This window comes from Orycteropus afer, unplaced genomic scaffold (assembly GCF_000298275.1).
Source record: "Orycteropus afer afer isolate SDZICR_OR568_19922 unplaced genomic scaffold, OryAfe1.0 scaffold00002, whole genome shotgun sequence".
NCBI classification, from domain to species: domain Eukaryota; kingdom Metazoa; phylum Chordata; class Mammalia; order Tubulidentata; family Orycteropodidae; genus Orycteropus; species Orycteropus afer.
The window spans coordinates 11,182,216-11,201,927 of NW_006921589.1; the positions used below are offsets into that span (position 1 = coordinate 11,182,216).

Here is a 19,712-nt window from a genome sequence, read left to right on the forward strand (position 1 = left end):
CACACCTGACCTGCATTCACAGCCTTGTAGCTAGAAGTTTAGGAGGACTGTGAAGCAGGTGGCAAGGTAAAAATAATAGTAACCACTTAAAACGAACCAGTTGCTATTGAGTTAAGTTCAACCCACGGTGATCCCATGTGTTAGAGTAGGCTTTTCTGTGGCTGTTTTTTTAGAAATAGATTGCCGGAGCTTTTTCCCTGAATAAATTTATTAAAGTTTATCACATACATATGTAATTTCTAATCCTACCCCAATCCTGCAATGTAGACAGATGTTTGAGTTAGGGAGATGCTCGGCTGCTATAGAAAAGGTGCCATTTATCAGTGGATTAAACAAGACAGTTCTCTCTAAAGGCAGGCAGTGCAGGATGGGGTGGAGGAGGTTCCATCATTTTCAACGTGTCTTCAAATGGTTAGATTCAAATGGCTGCTCTAGTTTCCACTATCATAATTCCAATCAGTAGGAAGGAGAAAATCTGCCTCTTCCTTTTAAGGGCACACTCAAAAGTTGCAAACTACATTGCTACTGAAATCTGATTTCACAGATAGTCACATGGCTTTACTATCTGTAAAGGAAGCTGGGTAATATAATCTTTCATTCAGCTAAAATTGTAGGGATTTACTAGCAGAGGAAGAAGGGAAAAATAGCTATTGCTCTACTAGAGCCCCCTGTCTGACTACCCCAGACAAAGAACACATTCACCACCCCTCCAAGGGAGGGAAGACAAAGTTCCATCTGGGGACAGCACCCAGGTCAGAATCCAGGATTTCTGAGGGGTGAGCAGTCATTTCTACCAGGTCTGAATGGGATTCTTCATGGTCTGGTGAGCTAAAAATTAAAAGGCAGGAAATATGCCCTTCCACTCTTAATAACAGGAGTGGGAATTGGACAAGTCCAATTAAAACATCCACTCAGGACAGGAATGAATGGCAAACACCCAGCACTCACTGGACTTTTTTACTAAAGCCAGCTGGGCATGAATTGCAAAGCCTTTTCCTGGCTGTGGAGTAAGTTCTTACTCAGAGCATCTGGCCCTCCCGGTTCTGTTCTCTGGGGAGATCTCCCCTTTGCATTCTCCTGTATGGCCTCTGGCTTTGCCTCCTGGGAAGTTATTCCTTATCCAATATCCTTGTGGCCACATTGGAGAACCTGTCCTTCCTGTGGACCCTGAAGTTTTCATACCCTCTTCCTGATGATACAGACTTGAGGGGTTGCGGGCATTTCGGGTGTCAAGCCAAGTTTTGCTGATCAGGTTCATGGTTTCTTTGTTAATACAATGCCCTTAAATTCTGATCGGATTCGTGTTTGAGTAACCATAGTCAACAGCTTTGTGTAAACATCAATATTATGCTTGAATACACTGGACTTGATGTTCTTGCTAGTCTCCTCTCTCTCAAACTGTTGGTGGTTATCTTGAGGCCATGGAAGAAAACATGCTTGCCTGTGAAGAGAATGCCCTTCTTCCAATTTCTGCTCAAAAGCATGTGCTTGAGAAAGGCTTGAGACCACAAGTGCAGCCCCTGCTAAGGCTACCTCTTCGGAACTACTTCCTCCATCAAGCCTGGGTACACCTCTTGAAGGACTTTGCTAGTAGCAGCCGAAAACAGCTAACACATACCAACAATCTGAGTTCTTCCAGCAGTATTTCTGAGTTACACACCCTGTCAGCATATAATCGACATTCCAAGGCATTGCAAATGTCAGAGTTACCGTATGTCTTGCTATAACATAACACGGTCATCAGCTTACCAGCTTGTAGTGTTTGTTCTTGCTATCTTCTGCCCAATCTGTAAATCACTTACTTTAGGATTTAAAAGGAGCTCCGGTAGCATAGTGCCTAAAGCACTTGACTGCTCACCAGAAGGCTGGCGGTTCAAACCCACCAGCCACTCCTCAGAAAGAAGGTTGGACAATCCTACTTCTGTAGTGATACTGCCTTGGAAACCCAAGGAGGAGATCCCAAATTCTGTATTAGTTTGGAAATATGTCTGGTTGCTGTAACAAAACCTGATTTAAGAATGGCTTAAACAAGAAGGTTTATTTCTCTTTCACATAATAGTCCGTACATACTCTCCACAAACCTCTTCCATCTTGGACACAGGTGGCTGAGCTAGCTCCTGCCATCACATGAGCATTCCAGACAGCAGAAGAGGCAAAGGAAAAGGGGGACTCATGCCTCTTTCAAGTTCTGACCTGGAAGTGTCACTTATGACACTTCCACTCACATCTCACTGGCCAGAATTTAGTTATGAGAGCATATTTAGTTGCAAGAAAGGCTGGGAATCTAAGTTTTTATTACGGGCAGCCATGTCAGCTAAAATTCAGGTGATTGTATTTGGTTATTACACTACTAAAGGCAGAAGAAAAAAATAGATATGGAGGCAGGAGGCAACTGGCAGTCTCTTCTGCAGACAGTTTTTATCTGCATTTTACATACATGGAAACAGGCTCAGAGAAAATAAAACAAAACTCACTGCTATCAAGTTAATGCTGACTTACAGTGACTTCCATTGGGTTTCCAAGGCTGTAAATCTTTATGGAAAGCAGACTGCCTCATCTTTTTTCTGAAGAGTGGCTGGTGAGTTTGAACCACAGACCTTTTGGTTAGCAACCAAATGCCTTAACCACTGCACCACCAGAGCTCCTTCAGAGAAAGTACGCAACACTTTTCAAGATCATATGGCAAATCAATGGCAGAGCATGAATTTTAATCAGATCCATATGCACCACAAATTCACAGGCTTTCTATGACATCCAGTGGACATGTTCCAGTTATCAAGGTGCCCACAGTGGAATAGGGAATAAAAGACATTCATAGATGAAGTTGTTGTATAAATGCCAACACAGCCTGCACTGAGTGTGTACACAGGACTATAAGGAGATCAATTTAGTACAAGTGGGTAACCAGGAAGACTTTCTGGATGAGGGGGCCCTGCAGGGTAGACATGTCTGAGGTGGAGGGAGAAGGGAGTGTTCCAGGAGAAGGCAGTACAGTTGGTTCTGTATCTGCCTTGGCTATAAAAGCTGTCTGCAGCATAATGGGGTGGGGCAAGGACCTAGGGTGCTTTCCATGTCCACTGTATTGCATATCTCCAAGGATGGTCCAGTTGATCTTTATACCACCTGAGGTGCCCCCATTAGTAGTACCTCAGAAATTCCATCATCTGGGACCAGACAGGGATCTCCAGAGGGCTAAATGAGGAAGTGGGATGCGGGCTGCACTCACCCCCTGTATTATCCAAAACACATATGAAAGGCAAAGTCCTTCCATGCCCACAGACAGCACAAGTGTTTTGAGGGGTCATGGGAAATGTGTTCATTCAGTTCAGCAAGAAATCCATGAATTCAGTCCTCAGTGAGATGGGGATGAAAGAGGCTAGAAGAAGGTGAGGAAGGGAGGGGCAGGGAGAGGGGAGCGGGAGCAGCTGGGTCGGCATTCCTGATTTGGAAGTTGACTCAGGCCCCAGGAATGCTAAGGAGGGGCGGCGGGAGAGGGGCAGCCACAGAGCCGGGCTGGGATCCTGCTGGCTCCAGGAGTTGTATGTACAACACACACAGCAAGTGGGATTGCTGGGCTCCTGCACAACCGGGCATACCTCCAACCACAGGTAGGAACAGGTGTCTCACCCCGCGGAGTACAAGCCCTGAGCCCTCAAGGCCACCCTACACCTTCAAGGTGATTCCCAACTCTCCACCTGCCGGAACCATCCCCACTCCAGCCCCTTCTCCAGAGAGAGGGATAGACTCCTGGGACTCAAATGGGTACTTCTAGACAGATTTTTGGCTGCTCTCCCGGGACCACCCAAAAGTCCTTGCCCTATCTCTGGCCTCTGAGTAAGCAGTGTGACCTTTCTAACTCCAGTACCACCTCACCCAATGGAGTTTGTACAAGAAGAAAATCAGGCCCAATCTACCTCCATTTTCCCTCCTTTTGTGTCTGACAAAGATGACAGAGGCCCTCAGAGTAGGAATGTGGGACTTTGAGGCCCTCCTTCTCCTAGCCCTGTCCCCCACAGTACCCCAAGGGCCTCCCCCAGGCAGTGTCTGGCCTAGCCTATCCTCAGAGACCCAGGAGGCAGCCTAAGGGTCAGGCACCAAGCTCCGCTGGTGAGCCCCTTCCTCCCTACCCACTCCCAGGCGACTGGGCTAGAGCAGCTGAGCGGATGGACCCCTCCTTCCTGCAGTCTGACACCCAATCAAAGGGAAACCGATCAGGGAAGGCAGGATGCCAGGGGCTAGGCCCAGAATAGTCCTGCCCGGGCCGCAGTGTCTCACACTCACTCTCCTCTGTGGTGGGTTGGGGCTGGCGGCATGGAGCAGAGCTGTAGTAAGCACTGCGTAGGTTACAGGGGTCCCAGGGCAGCGGGAGCTGGGGCAGCTGGAGCAGTGGATGAGTGCACATCAAGCTAGAGAGAGAGAGAGAGAGAGAGAGAGTTCAGTCTGGATTGTCTCTGTGTATGAGAGCATGTGAATGCTCTGTGTATTTGGTGTGTGTGTGAGTATATGCGGTCCTGTGTGTGTCTGGGAGTGGTTGGATATGTGTGCCATTGTGAGTGTATAAGCTTTTGTGTGTGGCTATGTATGTGTTTATGTGTGTGTTTGTGTAGGGGTGTGTATATGGGGGGTGTCTGTGTATCTATATGGGTGTGTATCTATGTATCTATATGCATGAGTGTATGTGTCTGAATATATGTATACGAGTGTGTGTGTGTATGTGTGTGTGTGGTGGAGAGGATCTATGGTTCAAGAACTTAAGGTGTTTTCCCCACCCTATCAGACCTTCTCCCCACAGACCCCATCCTGGAGCAGCCTTGGGGAGCCTGAGCATCGAGGTAGGTGGGCTTGCCCCTCTCCCAGTGATCCTAACCTCTTCCCCACACCCTTTGTACTCCACCTCTCTGGGACCCCAATTGCCCCCCTCCCACTAGCCTGGATTTTGTTTTCCTCTCCTTTGCCTTTTTTCCTCCCTATCTCCTTTTCATCCTTTTCCCAGTTGTTGCTTCTCTCACTGCCGCTTTCCTTTTTCCAAAAGAAGGAGGGGGAATCTGGAGTCTGAAGACTTGGACCCCAATCCTGACTTCACCACTTACTAGCTGTGTGACTTGTAGCAAATTGCTTAACCTCTCTGAACTTTAAGTCCCTCACTAGTAAAATAGCAATGATAATAATGTCTCCCTTATAGGGCTGCTATGAGGTTTGAATGAGAAATATGTTGGAGAAAAGCCTTTTAGAGGGTTGCAAATATCAAATGTTATTACCAATAACATTTTATTGATTTGGTTGTGTCATTCCCTATCTACCAAATGGGCCTCATTCTCCCTTCCAGAAATGAGTTTCCTAGAGCAAGGAGATAGCGCCTCATGGCCATCACCGACCATGACCACCAAGTCAGAAAGAACCTGTGGGAAATGGGGGGCCAAGGCCTCGACAGGGACAAGGCAGGACGCTGTGGAGGAAGGGGAGCCACCAGTCCTGGGGGAAGGTGAGGTCATGGCCAGCTTTGGGGATGTGGGAGTGGTAGTCATGGGAAGTTGCAAGTTTGGGGCTGGGCTGTGTCCTGGGTCTGCCATAATGTATGACCCAAACTTCATCTTGTAGCCTCAATCTACCCAGGTGCCCAGCATGGTCAACTCAGAAAGACAGCATAAAGCCACTACCTTGTGTGATTCTGAGCCTCGGCTTTCTCAACTGCAAAATGGGGGCTGCAGGCCAGGCTTCCCAAGTGTTTTGGAAGATGGAGTTATTATCTTTCCTCCCCTTCCCACAGGTCCCCAGTCCAGGGCAGCTGCTGAGTCCACTGGGCTAGAGGCCACATTCCCCAAGGCCACACCCTTGGCTCAAGCTGCTCCCTCGCCCTGGGCAGGCACCCCACCAACAGAGTGCGACCTCCTGCACCCTGCCTGTGCCATCTCAGCTGCGAGCTCCAGCACGGATGATCTGGAGCTGGGCATAGAGTTCCCAGTCACAGCAGGCTGGGGGTATGAGCTTGAAGGCCTGGTGGAAGAGAGGCCTGCCCTGTGCCCATCCCCCAAGGCCCCACTGCTCAAGCTGAGCTGGGATGATGAGCTGCTGAAGCCTGGGGCCCAGGTCTACATGCACTTCATGCAGGAGCACACCTGCTATGATGCCATGGCAACCAGCTCCAAGCTGGTCATCTTTGACACCATGCTGGAGGTGAGACACACCTCTGTCCCACCAAGCTCAGTCTCCATCCTCACAGCACTACCACTACCCCTGCCATGTCCCCTGCACGCCCCCTTCAAGGGTTCCTTAGCTCAATGGAGACTGGTGGGTGGAGGGAGGGCTTCTGCTTTCTTCGGACACCCCCGCTCGTCATCCCACCATTGTCACCCATGCACCAACATTGCATTAGGGATACGAATGTGTTTTCCCTACCTGTTTCAGAGCACTGTGGCACAACCCACTGTAAGTGGGAACATTTACAGACAGAGAAGCATGTGTAAGATACTGCAGAACCACTCAGGACAAGGAGTAGGAGACTCTTGGTAACAGAAAAATAGGATGAGCTGTGGTCCCTCCTTTTCTACTCAACCAAACTATAAAATGTCTACGATTCTAGTCTTATCATCATTACAGTAGAGATGTATTTCCCCAAAATATATATATATATGCACATTGTGGAATGTGATTCTTGTGATACATGAACATATATTTTTATTTCAGTAGTTTCACATTTATTTTAAGGTGTATTAAAAAAATACAAGCAGCACATTGCTTATTATTGCTTAGGATGAGGCTCAAAATGAGTGAACTTAAAGTTTACTTAGAGAAAAAATATGTAAATGTTATATAAATTGTACCTTTAGGACTTAGATTAGTGAAAATTACAAAGACCATGCACACATGGCTTATAAGTGGGAATACTGAGTTAGTTTCCATATGCTGGTGTGGTTGGTCACAAGCAATCATGCCTTCATTGTCCAATGTGCCTGACATTGATCATTTTTAGTGTGCTGTGACATGAGAAAGGGAAGCAAGCTTCCATAGAGGATGGCCTGGAAGAAAGTCCCATGGAGGGATCTTGGGGAGGACAGAGGAGACAGCGGGGAGATGTGACAGTGAGAGGAGGAGGAGGACCTATTCAAGACTCACCTCCTGACTACTCCCCCTTCCTTCTCAGATCAAGAAGGCCTTCTTTGCCCTAGTGGCCAATGGTGTGCGGGCAGCACCTCTATGGGACAGCAAAAAGCAAAGCTTTGTGGGTGAGTGGGGGGCCAGGGAGGTGGAGTGATTGGGGAACAGGAAGGAGGGAACTGTATAACTTGAACAGAGCCTCAGGCTGAGCCAAGCTGGAGACAGTGTGGCGGAAGCCCCTTCCAGGTCTTGGGGTGGCTAGCTGGGAGATGACAGGGGCTCAATCTCACCATCTGTGGCAGAATTGTGAGTAGATGATCCCTTCCACTGGGAGAGAAAAGAATAGGAGAATAGAAAAGGGGAAAGGAAGAAGGAAAGCAATTAGAGGGGGAGACACAGAATAGAGAACTCCATTTCTCAGACTCCAAGGCTGACTCTCCTCTTTTCAGAATCTCCACTATTATATCAGCATTAGGGCAAGGGCGAGAGGGACAGGTCCTGACTCCTCAAACTGCCTTCCTCCAAAAGGTACCAGGCTGACCTTCCTCCCTCCCCTCCCATCCTCACAGGGATGCTGACCATCACAGACTTCATCTTGGTGCTACACCGCTACTACAGGTCCCCCCTGGTGAGGATGGGCTAGGAGTCCTGAGGCACCCAGATGGGCTGGGCAGAGGGGAGTCTTCTGCAACCTGGGGTCTGGGGCTCATGTCTGACTTCCCGGGGCGCCTGTCCATGTCTCTAGGTCCAGATCTATGAGATCGAAGAACATAAGATTGAGACCTGGAGGGGTGAGCCTGAAAGAGGGGCTTTAGGAGCCCCATGAGGGGCTGAAGGTGCTTGGGTGAGGGTAGGGCCAAGGACCCAGGTGGAAGAAAAGCGGTTGGGATTTCCTGAAGGGAGCTGGGAAGGGTGACAGGGGGCCTGAGGGAAGGAGAGGAGTGTGGGGCACAGAGTGAGGAGGGCTGAGGGTGGAGGTGGGAGGAAATGAGTGGGGTGGGCAGCTCCCCAGGCTTGACTCCAGCTTTTCCTGCAGAAATCTATCTGCAAGGCTTCTTCAAGCCTCTTGTCTCCATCTCTCCCAATGACAGGTAAGACCCCTGACCCCACCCCGGCCCCTTCTTGCCCTGCACAATGTCCTTCCCCAGCCCTACTCACTTCTGAACTCACCTCATCCTAGGGGCAAACAAGGTGAGTTGGCGCCCTGTCTTCTTCTTTAGGGGAGGGATGGAGATGTCTTTTCCCCCCCAACTGCCCCCGCACTCACTGCCCCACATCCCACAGTCTATTTGAAGCCGTCTACACCCTCATCAAGAACCGGATCCATCGCTTGCCTGTCCTGGACCCAGTTTCAGGCAACGTGCTCCACATCCTCACCCACAAACGGTTGCTGAAGTTCCTGCACATCTTTGTGAGTCCGGCGGGGCACAAGAGGGAAGCACACCGGGAGGCAGCCTAAGTTGGGGACTGGGGAGAGCAGAGCCCACTGGGAGCACTCAAGCCCTGATCACCACCTCCTCCCAACTCCACCCAGGGCTCCCTGCTGCCCCAGCCCTCCTTCCTGTCCCGCACCATCCAAGATTTGGGCATTGGCACATTCCGAGACTTGGCTGTGGTCCTGGAAACGGCCCCGCTCCTGACTGCACTGGACATCTTTGTGGACCGGCGTGTGTCTGCACTGCCTGTGGTCAATGAGTCTGGTACTGCAAGCAGAATGCACCCCAAACCAGGGTGTCTGGCTAGGGCCGGGGTGAGGAAGGGACTGGTGGGGAGAACATGGATGGAGCTGTGGAGTTTATGGACCTAATGGCATCAGCCTGGAGGTTCAGGGTCTAGTGGAAGGAGATGAAGTGAGGCAATGGTTTAACTCTGGGCTGCTAACCCAATGGTACGCAGTTCAATTTATCAGTGGCTATGCAGAAAACCTGACCTGGCAATCTGTTCCCATAAAGATTAAACCAAAACCAAACTCACTCTCGTCAAGTCCATTCTGACTCATAGCGACCCCTCCTTGGGTATCCGAGGCAGTATCTCTACGGAAGTAGATTGCCCAGTCTTCCTTCTGAGGAGTGGCTGTCAGGTTTGAACAACCAACCTTCTGGTTAGCAGTCAAGTGCCTTAGACACTTTACCACGTGAGTTCCTCCCATAAAGATTACAGGCTAGGAAACACTATGGGGGCAGTTCTACTCCATCCTATGGAGTCTCTATGAGTCAAAATCCACTTGATGACAAAATGACTATCCATATATTTTTTGTATGATTGGTTTGTTGGGGTTTTTGTCCCTTAATTCTCTTTTAATCTAGAATAGTACCCTCACGAAAAACAAAAACAAACAAAGAGAAAAACAACAACTAAACTCACTGCTGGGAAGTCGGTTCCATTCTTAGGGACCCCTCCTTAGGTTTCTGAGGTGGTATCTCTACGGAAGTAGATTGCTCAGTCTTCCCCCCACATACACCCCTAAATTTTCATGACATTGACAAGTTGAAAAGGCTGGGTCACTTGTCCTAGAGACTGTCCCCCTCCAGGATTTGTCTGTTTGATTTCTAGGGTTGGTCTTTACCTTGTTACTCTATCTCTGTGTTTCCTGTGAGTGGGAAATTAGATCAAAAGAGGATCAGATTCAGGTTACATATTGGGAACTAGAATATTTCACAGGTGACATGCCATAGTGCATCATGTCAGGAAGCACAATGTCAGGTTGCCTTACTCTCTGTGGTGACAAATTTGATTCAGACATAGAGACTGGCAGCCTCATGCCTCCATTATAAAGCCACAGACCTTGGAGGGGCTTGTGGAGGAGCTGAGTCCAAAAGCCTGATCAGGTCCTGCTCACAGCATCCTGGTTCTGATCTGAGCCTCTTTCCCCTCTGTTTCTCACCCCCTCCCACACACAGGTCAGGTCGTGGGCCTCTATTCCCGATTTGATGTGATTGTAAGTGTTTGTGGGGAATGGAGGGGAGGTGGGGGTGCCACAGGGAGCTGCAAGTGGGAGGATCGATTGAGGTATCTGTAGGCTAGGGCAATCTTGGTGAGTGAAGAGGTGATATTGTGGGCCTAGAGCCTGGGTCGGGGAGGGACTAAAAATGGCACGTTTCTCCTCGTTCTAGCACCTGGCTGCCCAGAAAACCTACAACCACCTAGACATGAGTGTGGGAGAAGCCCTGAGGCAGAGAACACTGTGTCTGGAGGGAGTCCTTTCCTGCCAGCCCCACGAGAGCCTGAGGGAAATCATCGACAGGATTGCCCGGGAGCAGGTACCCATAGAGATACCCCTCCATACAGACCACCAACACACATGGCCCAGTCCCACTCTGGCCATCCCTATGTATCAGACACCTACCCTGTCTCCTCATTTCATGGTCAAGCTCTTGGTGTCCATACTAGTCTGCAACTTGTCCTGTCTATGAACTCTGGCCATCCCTATGTATCAGACACCTACCCTGTCTCCTCATTTCATGGTCAAGCTCTTGGTGTCCATACTAGTCTGCAACTTGTCCTGTCTATGAGGACAAGGGCCTCAGACAGCTGATCTTCTCCAGGGTGGTCCCTAACTGGTTCCTGGGAGAGTATATACTCTCTTGCTCCCTCAGTTATATCAAATTGTCTGCCATTTGTTTGTTTGTTTTTAATATTTTATTTTTGGTGAAAATATACACAGCAAAACCCACTCTCATCCAACAGTTTCCAGACATAAGGCTCAGTGACATTGGTTACATGCTTCACATCATGTCAACATTCTCATTATTTCTATTCTGGTTCTTTCATTCCCTTTGACTTAAACTCCCTGCCCTCCAGCCTTCTCATTTATGCTTTTAAAATAGCCGTTATCCACTTGGTCTTATATAATTAAAAAGAAAAGAACACAGTACTCAAAGGTGATAAGTCTTCGCAGATTCTTGGTGCCAACCCCCTTAACTGTCATAGTCCCATGGCTCTGCCCCCTAACTGACTCCCTGTGGACCCACAGGTACACCGGCTGGTGCTAGTGAATGAGACCCAGCATCTCCTGGGGGTGATCTCCCTCTCTGACATCCTGCAGGCGCTGGTGCTCAGCCCTGCTGGCATTGATGCCCTCGGTGCCTAAGACTATCCGAATCCCCACTCCGGGCCATCTTGCACACCTGGAAGTCAATGAAAGGAATTGGGGGGCTCTGACTGCAGCTTCTCCCCACCCCCATTTGATGGTTCAGCTCTGGTTCAGGTAGGCTGTGTCCAGGGCCATTGGCCTCAGCACCCAGCCCCTTGGTGAGTAGCCCCTTACAACTATAAATGTAAGGACTCACTAAGGTCCTAAGAGCCCTACAGGCCACCACTTGTCACATTCTGAACTAAGGTCATGGAGGCCCTCCTAAGAGAGGTGGACAGAAGCTGAGGTAAAAGTAAGGGCAACTGTGTGCTTTCAGATAATTCAGGAAGATTTACTTGCTCTCTCACAATTCAATTCTCATCTGCTTGGAATTCCATTGGAATAAAGCAAGTTAATAAATCTTTGTTGAATGGAATTTCCATTCTCAGTTAGAACTAAGGCTTAAAACAAAAGTACTCCAGGGCAGGTCGGCAGGGGGTGTGGTGGGGGGGCGGGCTTGTATCTAAATGCTCATCTCAGTAAATTCTACAGGAGCTCAGACTTTTTCCTCCTGGTGGCATATTCACTAGGGTTGTGGAAACGGGGGAGGGGGGGGCATAAATTCTACCTACTTGGCAGTGGATGGCAAGATCGAGGTTCCCCTGCTGAACGGGCAACTTCCTCTCCCCACTCAGTCACAATCTTCCCTTCTCTTTTCCTCACAGGCTTCTCCAGCCCTCCCCAATTGCCCATGCCCTGTCTATGCACTCAGAAGCCCTTGGGAATGCCCAGTGCATCATGGGATGATGACACTAAAGAAAACAGCTGAATCAAGCCTGGAGGCCCTTGAACCAGGGGCACTGGGATTACCTCTGGGCCATCTTTGTTCCATGCCCACTCACAATCCCTTTCCATTCACCTAGGCTGTGACTGGCCTCAGTGAGGCAGTGAGCCCGAGCTCACAGATTTAGTCAGGGGCTCTGAATTCCTCGACTTCTGGCCCCAGATCCTGGAGGTCCCAGTTGTCTTACCCCATGGAACTCTGACCTTACTGGTTCCTCACAACTTTGACCACTTCTCTCTTGCTCTCCTGGCATTGTTCTCTCAGGGCTGTCAGGGGTCACCATGGAACTTCCAAACCAGTTATTATAGAGCTGCCTGTTGAGGTGGGGTCCTCCCCCTATTCTTAGCCAAAAAACTCTTTGGCTTTCACCATCAAACAAGGTTCTTGATTCCCAGTAATGACCTTTTATTTCAGTATGTTGGATCTCTGTGAATGAACAATCAAAAAAGAAAAACAAACAAACAAACATTAACTTAGATTTTATATAGCATTTAGGAAATGCTACAGTCATTTGACCCGAACTTGGGGCAAGATCCCTGTGCTTTCTGAATTCAAAGGCAAGAAGGAAAATCTATAATTGACAAACATTGCAATGGAACAGTTGTTGTTGTTGTTGTTATGTACCGTCGAGTCAGCCCTGACTCATAGCGACCCCTCCTTGGGTTTCCGAGGCAGTATCACTACGGAAGTAGGATTGCCCAACCTTCCTTCCGAGGAGTGGCCGGTGGGTTTGAACCACCAGCCTTCTGGTTAGCAGTCAAGTGCCTTAGCCACTATGCTACCAGAGCTCCCAATGGAACAGTGGGAACAGTTTATTTTGCACGTATAGTGTTATTTCACCCAAATAACGTTTTCATCTTTTGTTTATAACAAAACCATAGAGGAAATACTAATTGTAGTTACTTATATAATAGGTTGGCACGGAACTGGCCAGTGTTTCATTCTGTTGTACATAGGGTTGCTATCAGTTGGAACCTATTCAACAGCAACTACACATTGTAGGTGGAATCCCTGGGAAATGCACATGGTTGACACTCTTAACTGCTCAGTTGGAGGTTTGAGTCCACCCAGAGACACCGTGGAAGAAAGGCCTGGTGATTTGCCTTCTCAAATAATCAACCACTGAAATCTCTACGGAGTACAGTTCTGCTCTGATGCACATTGGGTCTCCATGAGTCAGAGTAGACTCAATGGCAACTAGAATATGACAAGTACAACTCAGTTCACAAATACTAATCTATAAAACATGCAACTTTATTTTCTAAAACTGAATATAATTTTGTTATGAACCCCATTTCAGCAGGTGGTAGAAATTAATCTTAGTCAATGTGGGGTCCTCTCACCTTTTCTTTGGGTTAAGTTTGGGAGAGAGGGGAGGCTTTAGGTAGTATAAGCCTTTGTTTCTCATTCATCATCATCTATCCACTCGTGCCAGCCTCTGCTAAGCCACCCTCATTCTCATCTAGCTGTCAGTTGGCCGTCATTGTTACATATGGTCACTACCTACTTTTGAGGCATCCTAACTCTTAGCCCTGTACCTCTCTGGACTTCAGGAAGCCCTGGGGCTGTCCCAGGCCTATCTGCTAAGAGTATAGCAAATGTCCTTTTCCAGTCAGGGGTCCTGCTGTTTTCCCAGACTCTAACAAGGAAATGTGGGTCCCAGAGCTTCTCTCCCACCATAATTTCCCAGCCTATGTGGGGTATCTGTCATGTTCAGTCCTCTTCTCAGGGACCCCAGCAATATCTACACTCTCTTTGCTTCCCTAACCCCTCACCGGCCTATGGAATCTTTACCCAGTGTTTTCTAGGGGATGCAAATGATTAACACATTCAGCTGCTAATTGAAAGGTTGGAAGTTAGGGTCCACCAAGAGGCACCTTGGAAGAACAGCCTGGTGATCTACTTCTGAAAACCCTGTGGAGAATCATTCTACTCTGACACACATGGGATCACCATGCGTTGGAATTGACTTGGCATCAACTGGTGGATTTGTTCTTTGACCTATCATATATTCTTTCACTGTATGTATCCTAAGTTTTTGCCACCCACCTTAAGGGTTACTGAGAAAACCAAACCCACTGCCATTGAGTTGATTCCAAGTCATAGCAACCCCCATTGGGTTTCCAAGGCTGTAAATCTTTATGGAAGTAGATTGCCTCATCTTCCTCCCACGGAGCAGCTGGTGGGTTTGAACTGCTGACCTTCTGGTTAGCAGCCAAATGCCTTATGCCCTGCAGCAGTGGTGCTCCTTACCTTAAGGGTTAGGATTTTGAAATTTAAAAGCCAAGAATCACTTTGTGCTATGTCACCCCACCCCTATAGCAATGGACACTGCAGGCCTAGGTGTCCAGTGGAGGGAGGAAAGGCTTATATTTAAAATATTATCCCATCACATTTACCTCACAGAGTAATGAAATGGACACATTCGTGCTTGGTTGGTGTCATGGATTGAATTATGTCCCCCCAAAATATGTGTTAACTTGGCTAGGTCATGATTCTCAGTATTATGTAATTATTCTCCATTTTGTGATCGGATGTAATGATCCTACATGTTATAAATCCTAACCTCTATGAAGTTAATGAGGCAAGATTAGAAGCAGTTATGTTAATGAGGCAAGACACAATCTATAGGATTAGGTGGCATCTTCAGTCAATCTCTTTTGAGATAGAAAACAGATTAAACAAGTGAGCAAGGATCATGGGACCTCAGTACCACTAAGAAAGAAGAACCTGGAGTGGAGCATGTCCTTGGGACCCAGGGTCCCTGAGCTGAGAACTTCCTAGACTCAGGGAAGAATGATATCAAGACACATGGAGATCTCCAAGGGATGCCAGGCCTACAGATGGAGACAAGGATGTTCCTCCAGAGCAGACAGAAAGAGAAAGTCTGCCCCTAGAGCTGGCGCCCTGAATCGAACTTCTAGCCTCCTAAACTGTGAGAGAATAAACTTTTGTTTGTTAAGGCCATCTGCTTGTGGTATTTCTGTTACAGCAGTCCTAGCTAACTAAGTCAGTCAGGCAGTAAATGAAGGGTTTTTTCTGACTGGACATCAGGTTCTGTCTCCAGTTTTGCTGTAACCTATGGGTCAGTGCTAGCTCTGCTCCAGTCCTAACTAGGGAAGATCCCAGGTCTTAGGCTGGAGTGGGAGGATGGCATGAGTGATTGGAGGGCCTGGGCTGAGGGAGCATCTCTTAAGGGACAGTGTCCTTGGGGAGCCTAGGGAAAGTATTACTGGGTCAGTCCTTTGAGGCTGTGCCCACCCCAGGTTACTCTGCAAGAGAAGGCTTTCAGAGGTAATAGTCCAGACTTTAGGTGGAAAAGGCAGGCTGAGCAAGGTACTCTTCTCCCTCTCATCCCCTTGCCCCCTCCTGAAAGAAGACAGGCTTCCACTCTTCTGAGCCCACCAATCAGAGGACCCAACAGGTTTCTCCCCCCACACCCCTCCTCCTTGGGCCTTCCCTGCCTTAGGCCCCCTTCTGATCACAGCCCAGCCCTCTGCTTCTAGCCCAGCCCTTTCAGCCATCAGAGCTGCTGGAAGAGGGGCAAAGAGTTGCCATGTTGCCATGCTGGCTGCAACTGCTTGCCCCAGGTGAGAATGAAAGAAGTGCCCCTGTGTGAAGCCTACCTTGTTGGCCTCTCTGTTCATGTGTATGATCTCAGGGCTGACCAGGTTTTCCAGGCATTGTTGTTTCTATGCCCCCAACTCCTCCCCGCATCTCCAAGGCCCTTCTGAGGTGGTATGGAGTCTGTGATGGACCCCTATAGCTTTCCCATCTCTCTTCTTACTCAGTCCTAGATTGTGCATCAGAGTCACCTGGGAAGCTTTATAAAATGTAGATTCCAGGGCTCCATTCCTAGAGACACTAAATTTCTGTTTTTTGTGTGGAACCTGGGCAACTGTTTTTTTTCTGTAAAACTTATTGACTTATTAGTCGTGTGATAAAGATGAGAACATGCTGAGAAACCAGTATGCCTCATTCTCATAATTTAAAATTATTTGCTAAGTCATTGGGTCTATTCTTTATTATGACTAAGATCTACAAAAAATGACACAATATGGAAGATATTTGTTAATATTATCACTCTTCTTCTCCCAAACATCCTTAAGTATAGAAGAATTCAGAACAACATCACGTATGCCTATTCCATGATGACAATGATCAAAGATTTATTCTGACACTCATATTAAAACTGGAATCATAAATAATAACCTAGAAATAAACTCCAAGTGTTTATAAATTACCAAGTAGTAGTTTCCTAGTAAAGGAGCTCTGCTGAGGTATTTGGCTGCTAACTAAAAGGTCAGTTGTTTGAACCCAGCAGCCACTTTGTGGAAAAAAAAGATGAGTTAGACTGTTTCTGTAAAGATTTAGAGCCGTGGAAACCCAATGGGGGTGACTATGAGTCGGAATCAACTCAATGACAGCGAGTTTGGTTTTTCTGGAGTTTTCTAGTGCTTGTGCAGTGGGAATGTGACCTTAAACAATGGAAATTTATTTGCTCACCATTCAGGAGGCAAGAAGTCTGAGTTCAGAGCTCAGCTCTAGGAGAAGTTTCCCTCTTTTTTGGCTGGGAGGAGGGGGAAGAACTTGTCTTAGCTCTTGTAGCCCGGACATTCCTCAATCCCTTCATGTGCAATCTTCATGTGGCATCATTTCCACCCCCCTCCTGTTTGTGCTAGTTTCTCTGTTTAATCTGCTTTTTCCATAACTCACAAGTGATTACATTTAGGATCCATACAGCCTACAATGTTATGGCCTCATTAACAAAGCAAATAGAACCTATTCCTAAATGGGATTACATCCACAGGTATAGGGTTTAAGATGCCAACATATGTTTAGGAAGCACAGCTCAATCTATAACAAATGCATTAAAAGCTAAACCTTCTGTAGAACATGAGCACGTAGACAGCCAGAGAACATTGGAGACCCTGTCTGTTTCTATTCACTATGGTGCTGCCTAGTGGTTTCAGAAAACAAGCTGTTTTCTTAACATCTTACCCAAAAATATGGATCCTAACTTGGCCAACAAATTTGAATTTGATAGGAATAAGAAGAAAGGCCTGCTTTGCTACATGCACACCCTCTTTAGTGAAAGTTGTATCTGCTGTGTTGAGCCAATGTTACTTTTCTGCAACACCAAAATCAATTATTATTCTCTCTTTATAGAAGCAGGTCAGGATGGGCTGTCAGGGAGCCTCCCTGTGACATCTCTTTCCTATAACTCTTGAGGGCAGCTCAGAGTCCCTGAGACTCGGGACCCTGGAAGAGTGTGCTCACTAGTGGCCGCTGATAAGCTTTGTGCCAGCCCTCCAAACCAGTGATGGTGTTTTTCATCTTTCAGAGAAAGCTGCAAGAGGAGGATGTAATGACATCACACCACTCCTGGGGCTCTTATATGAGCTTGAATACGTCACTGTCAAAGACAGTTGTTTCTTCTTCTTCTTCTTTTTTAGTTTTTATTGTGATTTGAGTGAAAGTTTACAGAACAAATCAGTTTTCCATTCAACAATTCATACATGTTTTGTTTCACTTCATTGGTTGCAATCCCCTCAATGTAACATCACTCATCCCACTCCCTGTGTTTTTTCCTCCCTTTCCTCTTTCTTTCCTAATCCTTCTTGCCTTCTTTACTTGGCCTTGGGCAAATGTTGCCCTTTGGATCTGGAATAGTTGATTTTCTAGGAGTGCATACCTGTATGGTGTTATTGTTCACCTGGTGTACTTGTTCATTGTTTGGCTGAAACTTGAGCCACGGGGTTTAGTTCAGTTCCAGGTTCAAAGGGTGACTTAGGGCTTTGGTCTTAAGGACCCCGCCAGTCTCTATCTGACCAGTAAGCCTGGTCTTTTTTTTATGATTTTGAGTTTTGTTCCCCCATTTTTTTCTCCCACTCTATCCAGACATTTTTAATGTGATCCTTTCAGAGTGATCAGTAGTCACAGCTGGGCACCCATTTAGATTTTCTAGTCTCAGGGTCGTGGCAGCTGAGGTTCATGTGGTCCATTAGTCCTTTGGACAAATTATGTCTGTGTGCTTTTGTCTTCACTCTTCTTTGCTCCAGATATGGAGGAACCAATTGTTGCACTTTAAATGGCTGCTTATAAGTTCTTCAGACCCCAATCACTACTCATCAAAGTAGGATGTAGAACATTTTCTTTGTGGATTATGTGGTGCTATTTGATCTTAATATGTCCCTCCAAGACTACGGTCCTGAGCCACCAGGCTCCCTCAAGATGTTTGGTTATGGCTAAGAAGTTTTCATAACTTTGCCCCCTGTATGCTCTGCTATATTCATGGATATATTTGCAGCACATGTAAGTGCATATGTAGGAATACCTTGTGTCAAACCTACTCATGGGTATAGTCTCATTCTCCTTCCTACACTTGTTTGCTTTTGTGTCTATCTATGTACACACTTGTAGATTGTTGTTACTACAGGAATGTGTATGTAATTGTGTTTTTCTCTTGTGGTGGTTACATTTGTATATCAACTTGGCTAGGACTGGTTGTGTGGTTGGGCAGCTGGATGTAGTATTCCCCATGAGACTGGTAATCAGCTGCAGGGTGGAATCTACTGTGAGCAGCTGAGTAGCTGCCTTAGGGAATGTGGTCTGCTTCCTGTATATAAGCAGAAGCCTTGGGGAATGGTCTCTAGCTTATGGCATGCTTGGACCCTGCATGTAGCTGTGTAGCTGTGTCATTGTTCAGCAGTCTGCCATGCTCTGCTGACCTGGGACTTAAAATGGACTTGAGTTAAGGGCCTGCCATGTGGTTTGGTAACATCAGGATTGTGCCATTTTATTTGTCGACCTTGAGCTTGTTAGCCTCAGCAGCCAGTAGCTGCCTGAGTGAAGAGATGCCTCTAGCTTTAGTGGGCCGGGAACAAGAGGCAGAGCTGAAGCCCAAGGTCAAAGGGCTTTCACCCAGCCCCTAGAGCCTGGCACTTTGAACTCGGACTTAAAGCCTCCAAACTATGACAGAATAAACTCCTGTTTGTTAAGGCCCTCCCATTTGTGGTATGTTCCTGTTACAGCAGCACTTGGTAACCAGAACACCTCTGTTGCTTTGAACTCTTCTACTCCGCTTGTACTCTTCCCAGTGTCTTTCTTTGCCTCGATCGTGTTTTGCTGATCTCCTTTTATTGTATATAGGAGCTTTGGTGGCGCAGTGCCTAAGGCATTTGACTGCTAACCAGAAGGCTGGTGGTTCAAACTCACCAGCTGCTCCTGGGAAGGAAGGTGGGGCAATCTACTTCTGTAGTGACACTGCCTTGGAAACCCAAGGAGGGGTCGCTATGAGTGAATCCGACTCGACGGCAATTTTTTTTCTTTTAATTGCATATTGCCTTCCTCCTCACCCAAGTTAGTATGTGTCTACCCGCTACACAGTGGTGTACCCTCTCTTCCCTTCCCACTCCTGGTGACCATCAAAGAACGTTTCTTTTTGTGTGAAAACTTTCTTTTTCTTTTTTTTTTGACTTTTTATAATAGTAGTATCATAACGATATTTGTCCTTTTGACCAATTTCACTCAGCATAATGTCCTCCAGGTTCATGCATATTATGAGATGTTTCAAATATTCATTGTTATTCTTTATTGTTGCATAATATTCCACTGGGGAGCTCTGGTAGCATAGTGGCTAAGGCACTTGACTGCTAACCAGAAGGCTGGCGGTTCAAACCCACCAGCCACTCCTCGGAA

At 47.3% G+C, this 19,712-nt stretch overlaps 1 protein-coding gene across 1 annotated transcript; it reads left to right on the forward strand.

The window, feature by feature from the left end:
* Positions 1-4,786: 4,786 nt before the first annotated feature.
* On the forward strand, positions 4,787-11,185 carry PRKAG3 (protein kinase AMP-activated non-catalytic subunit gamma 3). The gene is made up of 12 exons (XM_007959448.1): positions 4,787-4,832; positions 5,327-5,482; positions 5,768-6,174; positions 7,142-7,223; positions 7,665-7,723; positions 7,841-7,886; positions 8,132-8,186; positions 8,380-8,506; positions 8,630-8,795; positions 9,996-10,033; positions 10,209-10,355; positions 11,069-11,185. The coding sequence occupies exons 2-12, from the start codon at positions 5,329-5,331 to the stop codon at positions 11,183-11,185; spliced, it is 1,398 nt and encodes a 465-aa protein (XP_007957639.1). The 5' UTR covers positions 4,787-4,832; positions 5,327-5,328.
* The last annotated feature ends 8,527 nt before the right edge of the window (positions 11,186-19,712 follow it).

Bases quoted from the DNA above. Each gene is read 5' to 3' on its own strand.
- PRKAG3 (XM_007959448.1), top strand. From the start codon at position 5,329: ATGAGTTTCCTAGAGCAAGGAGATAGCGCCTCATGGCCATCACCGACC. The intron at 7,724-7,840 runs GTGAGGATGGGC...CCATGTCTCTAG, and splicing joins GCTACTACAGGTCCCCCCTG to GTCCAGATCTATGAGATCGA. The intron at 8,796-9,995 runs GTACTGCAAGCA...TCCCACACACAG, and splicing joins GCCTGTGGTCAATGAGTCTG to GTCAGGTCGTGGGCCTCTAT.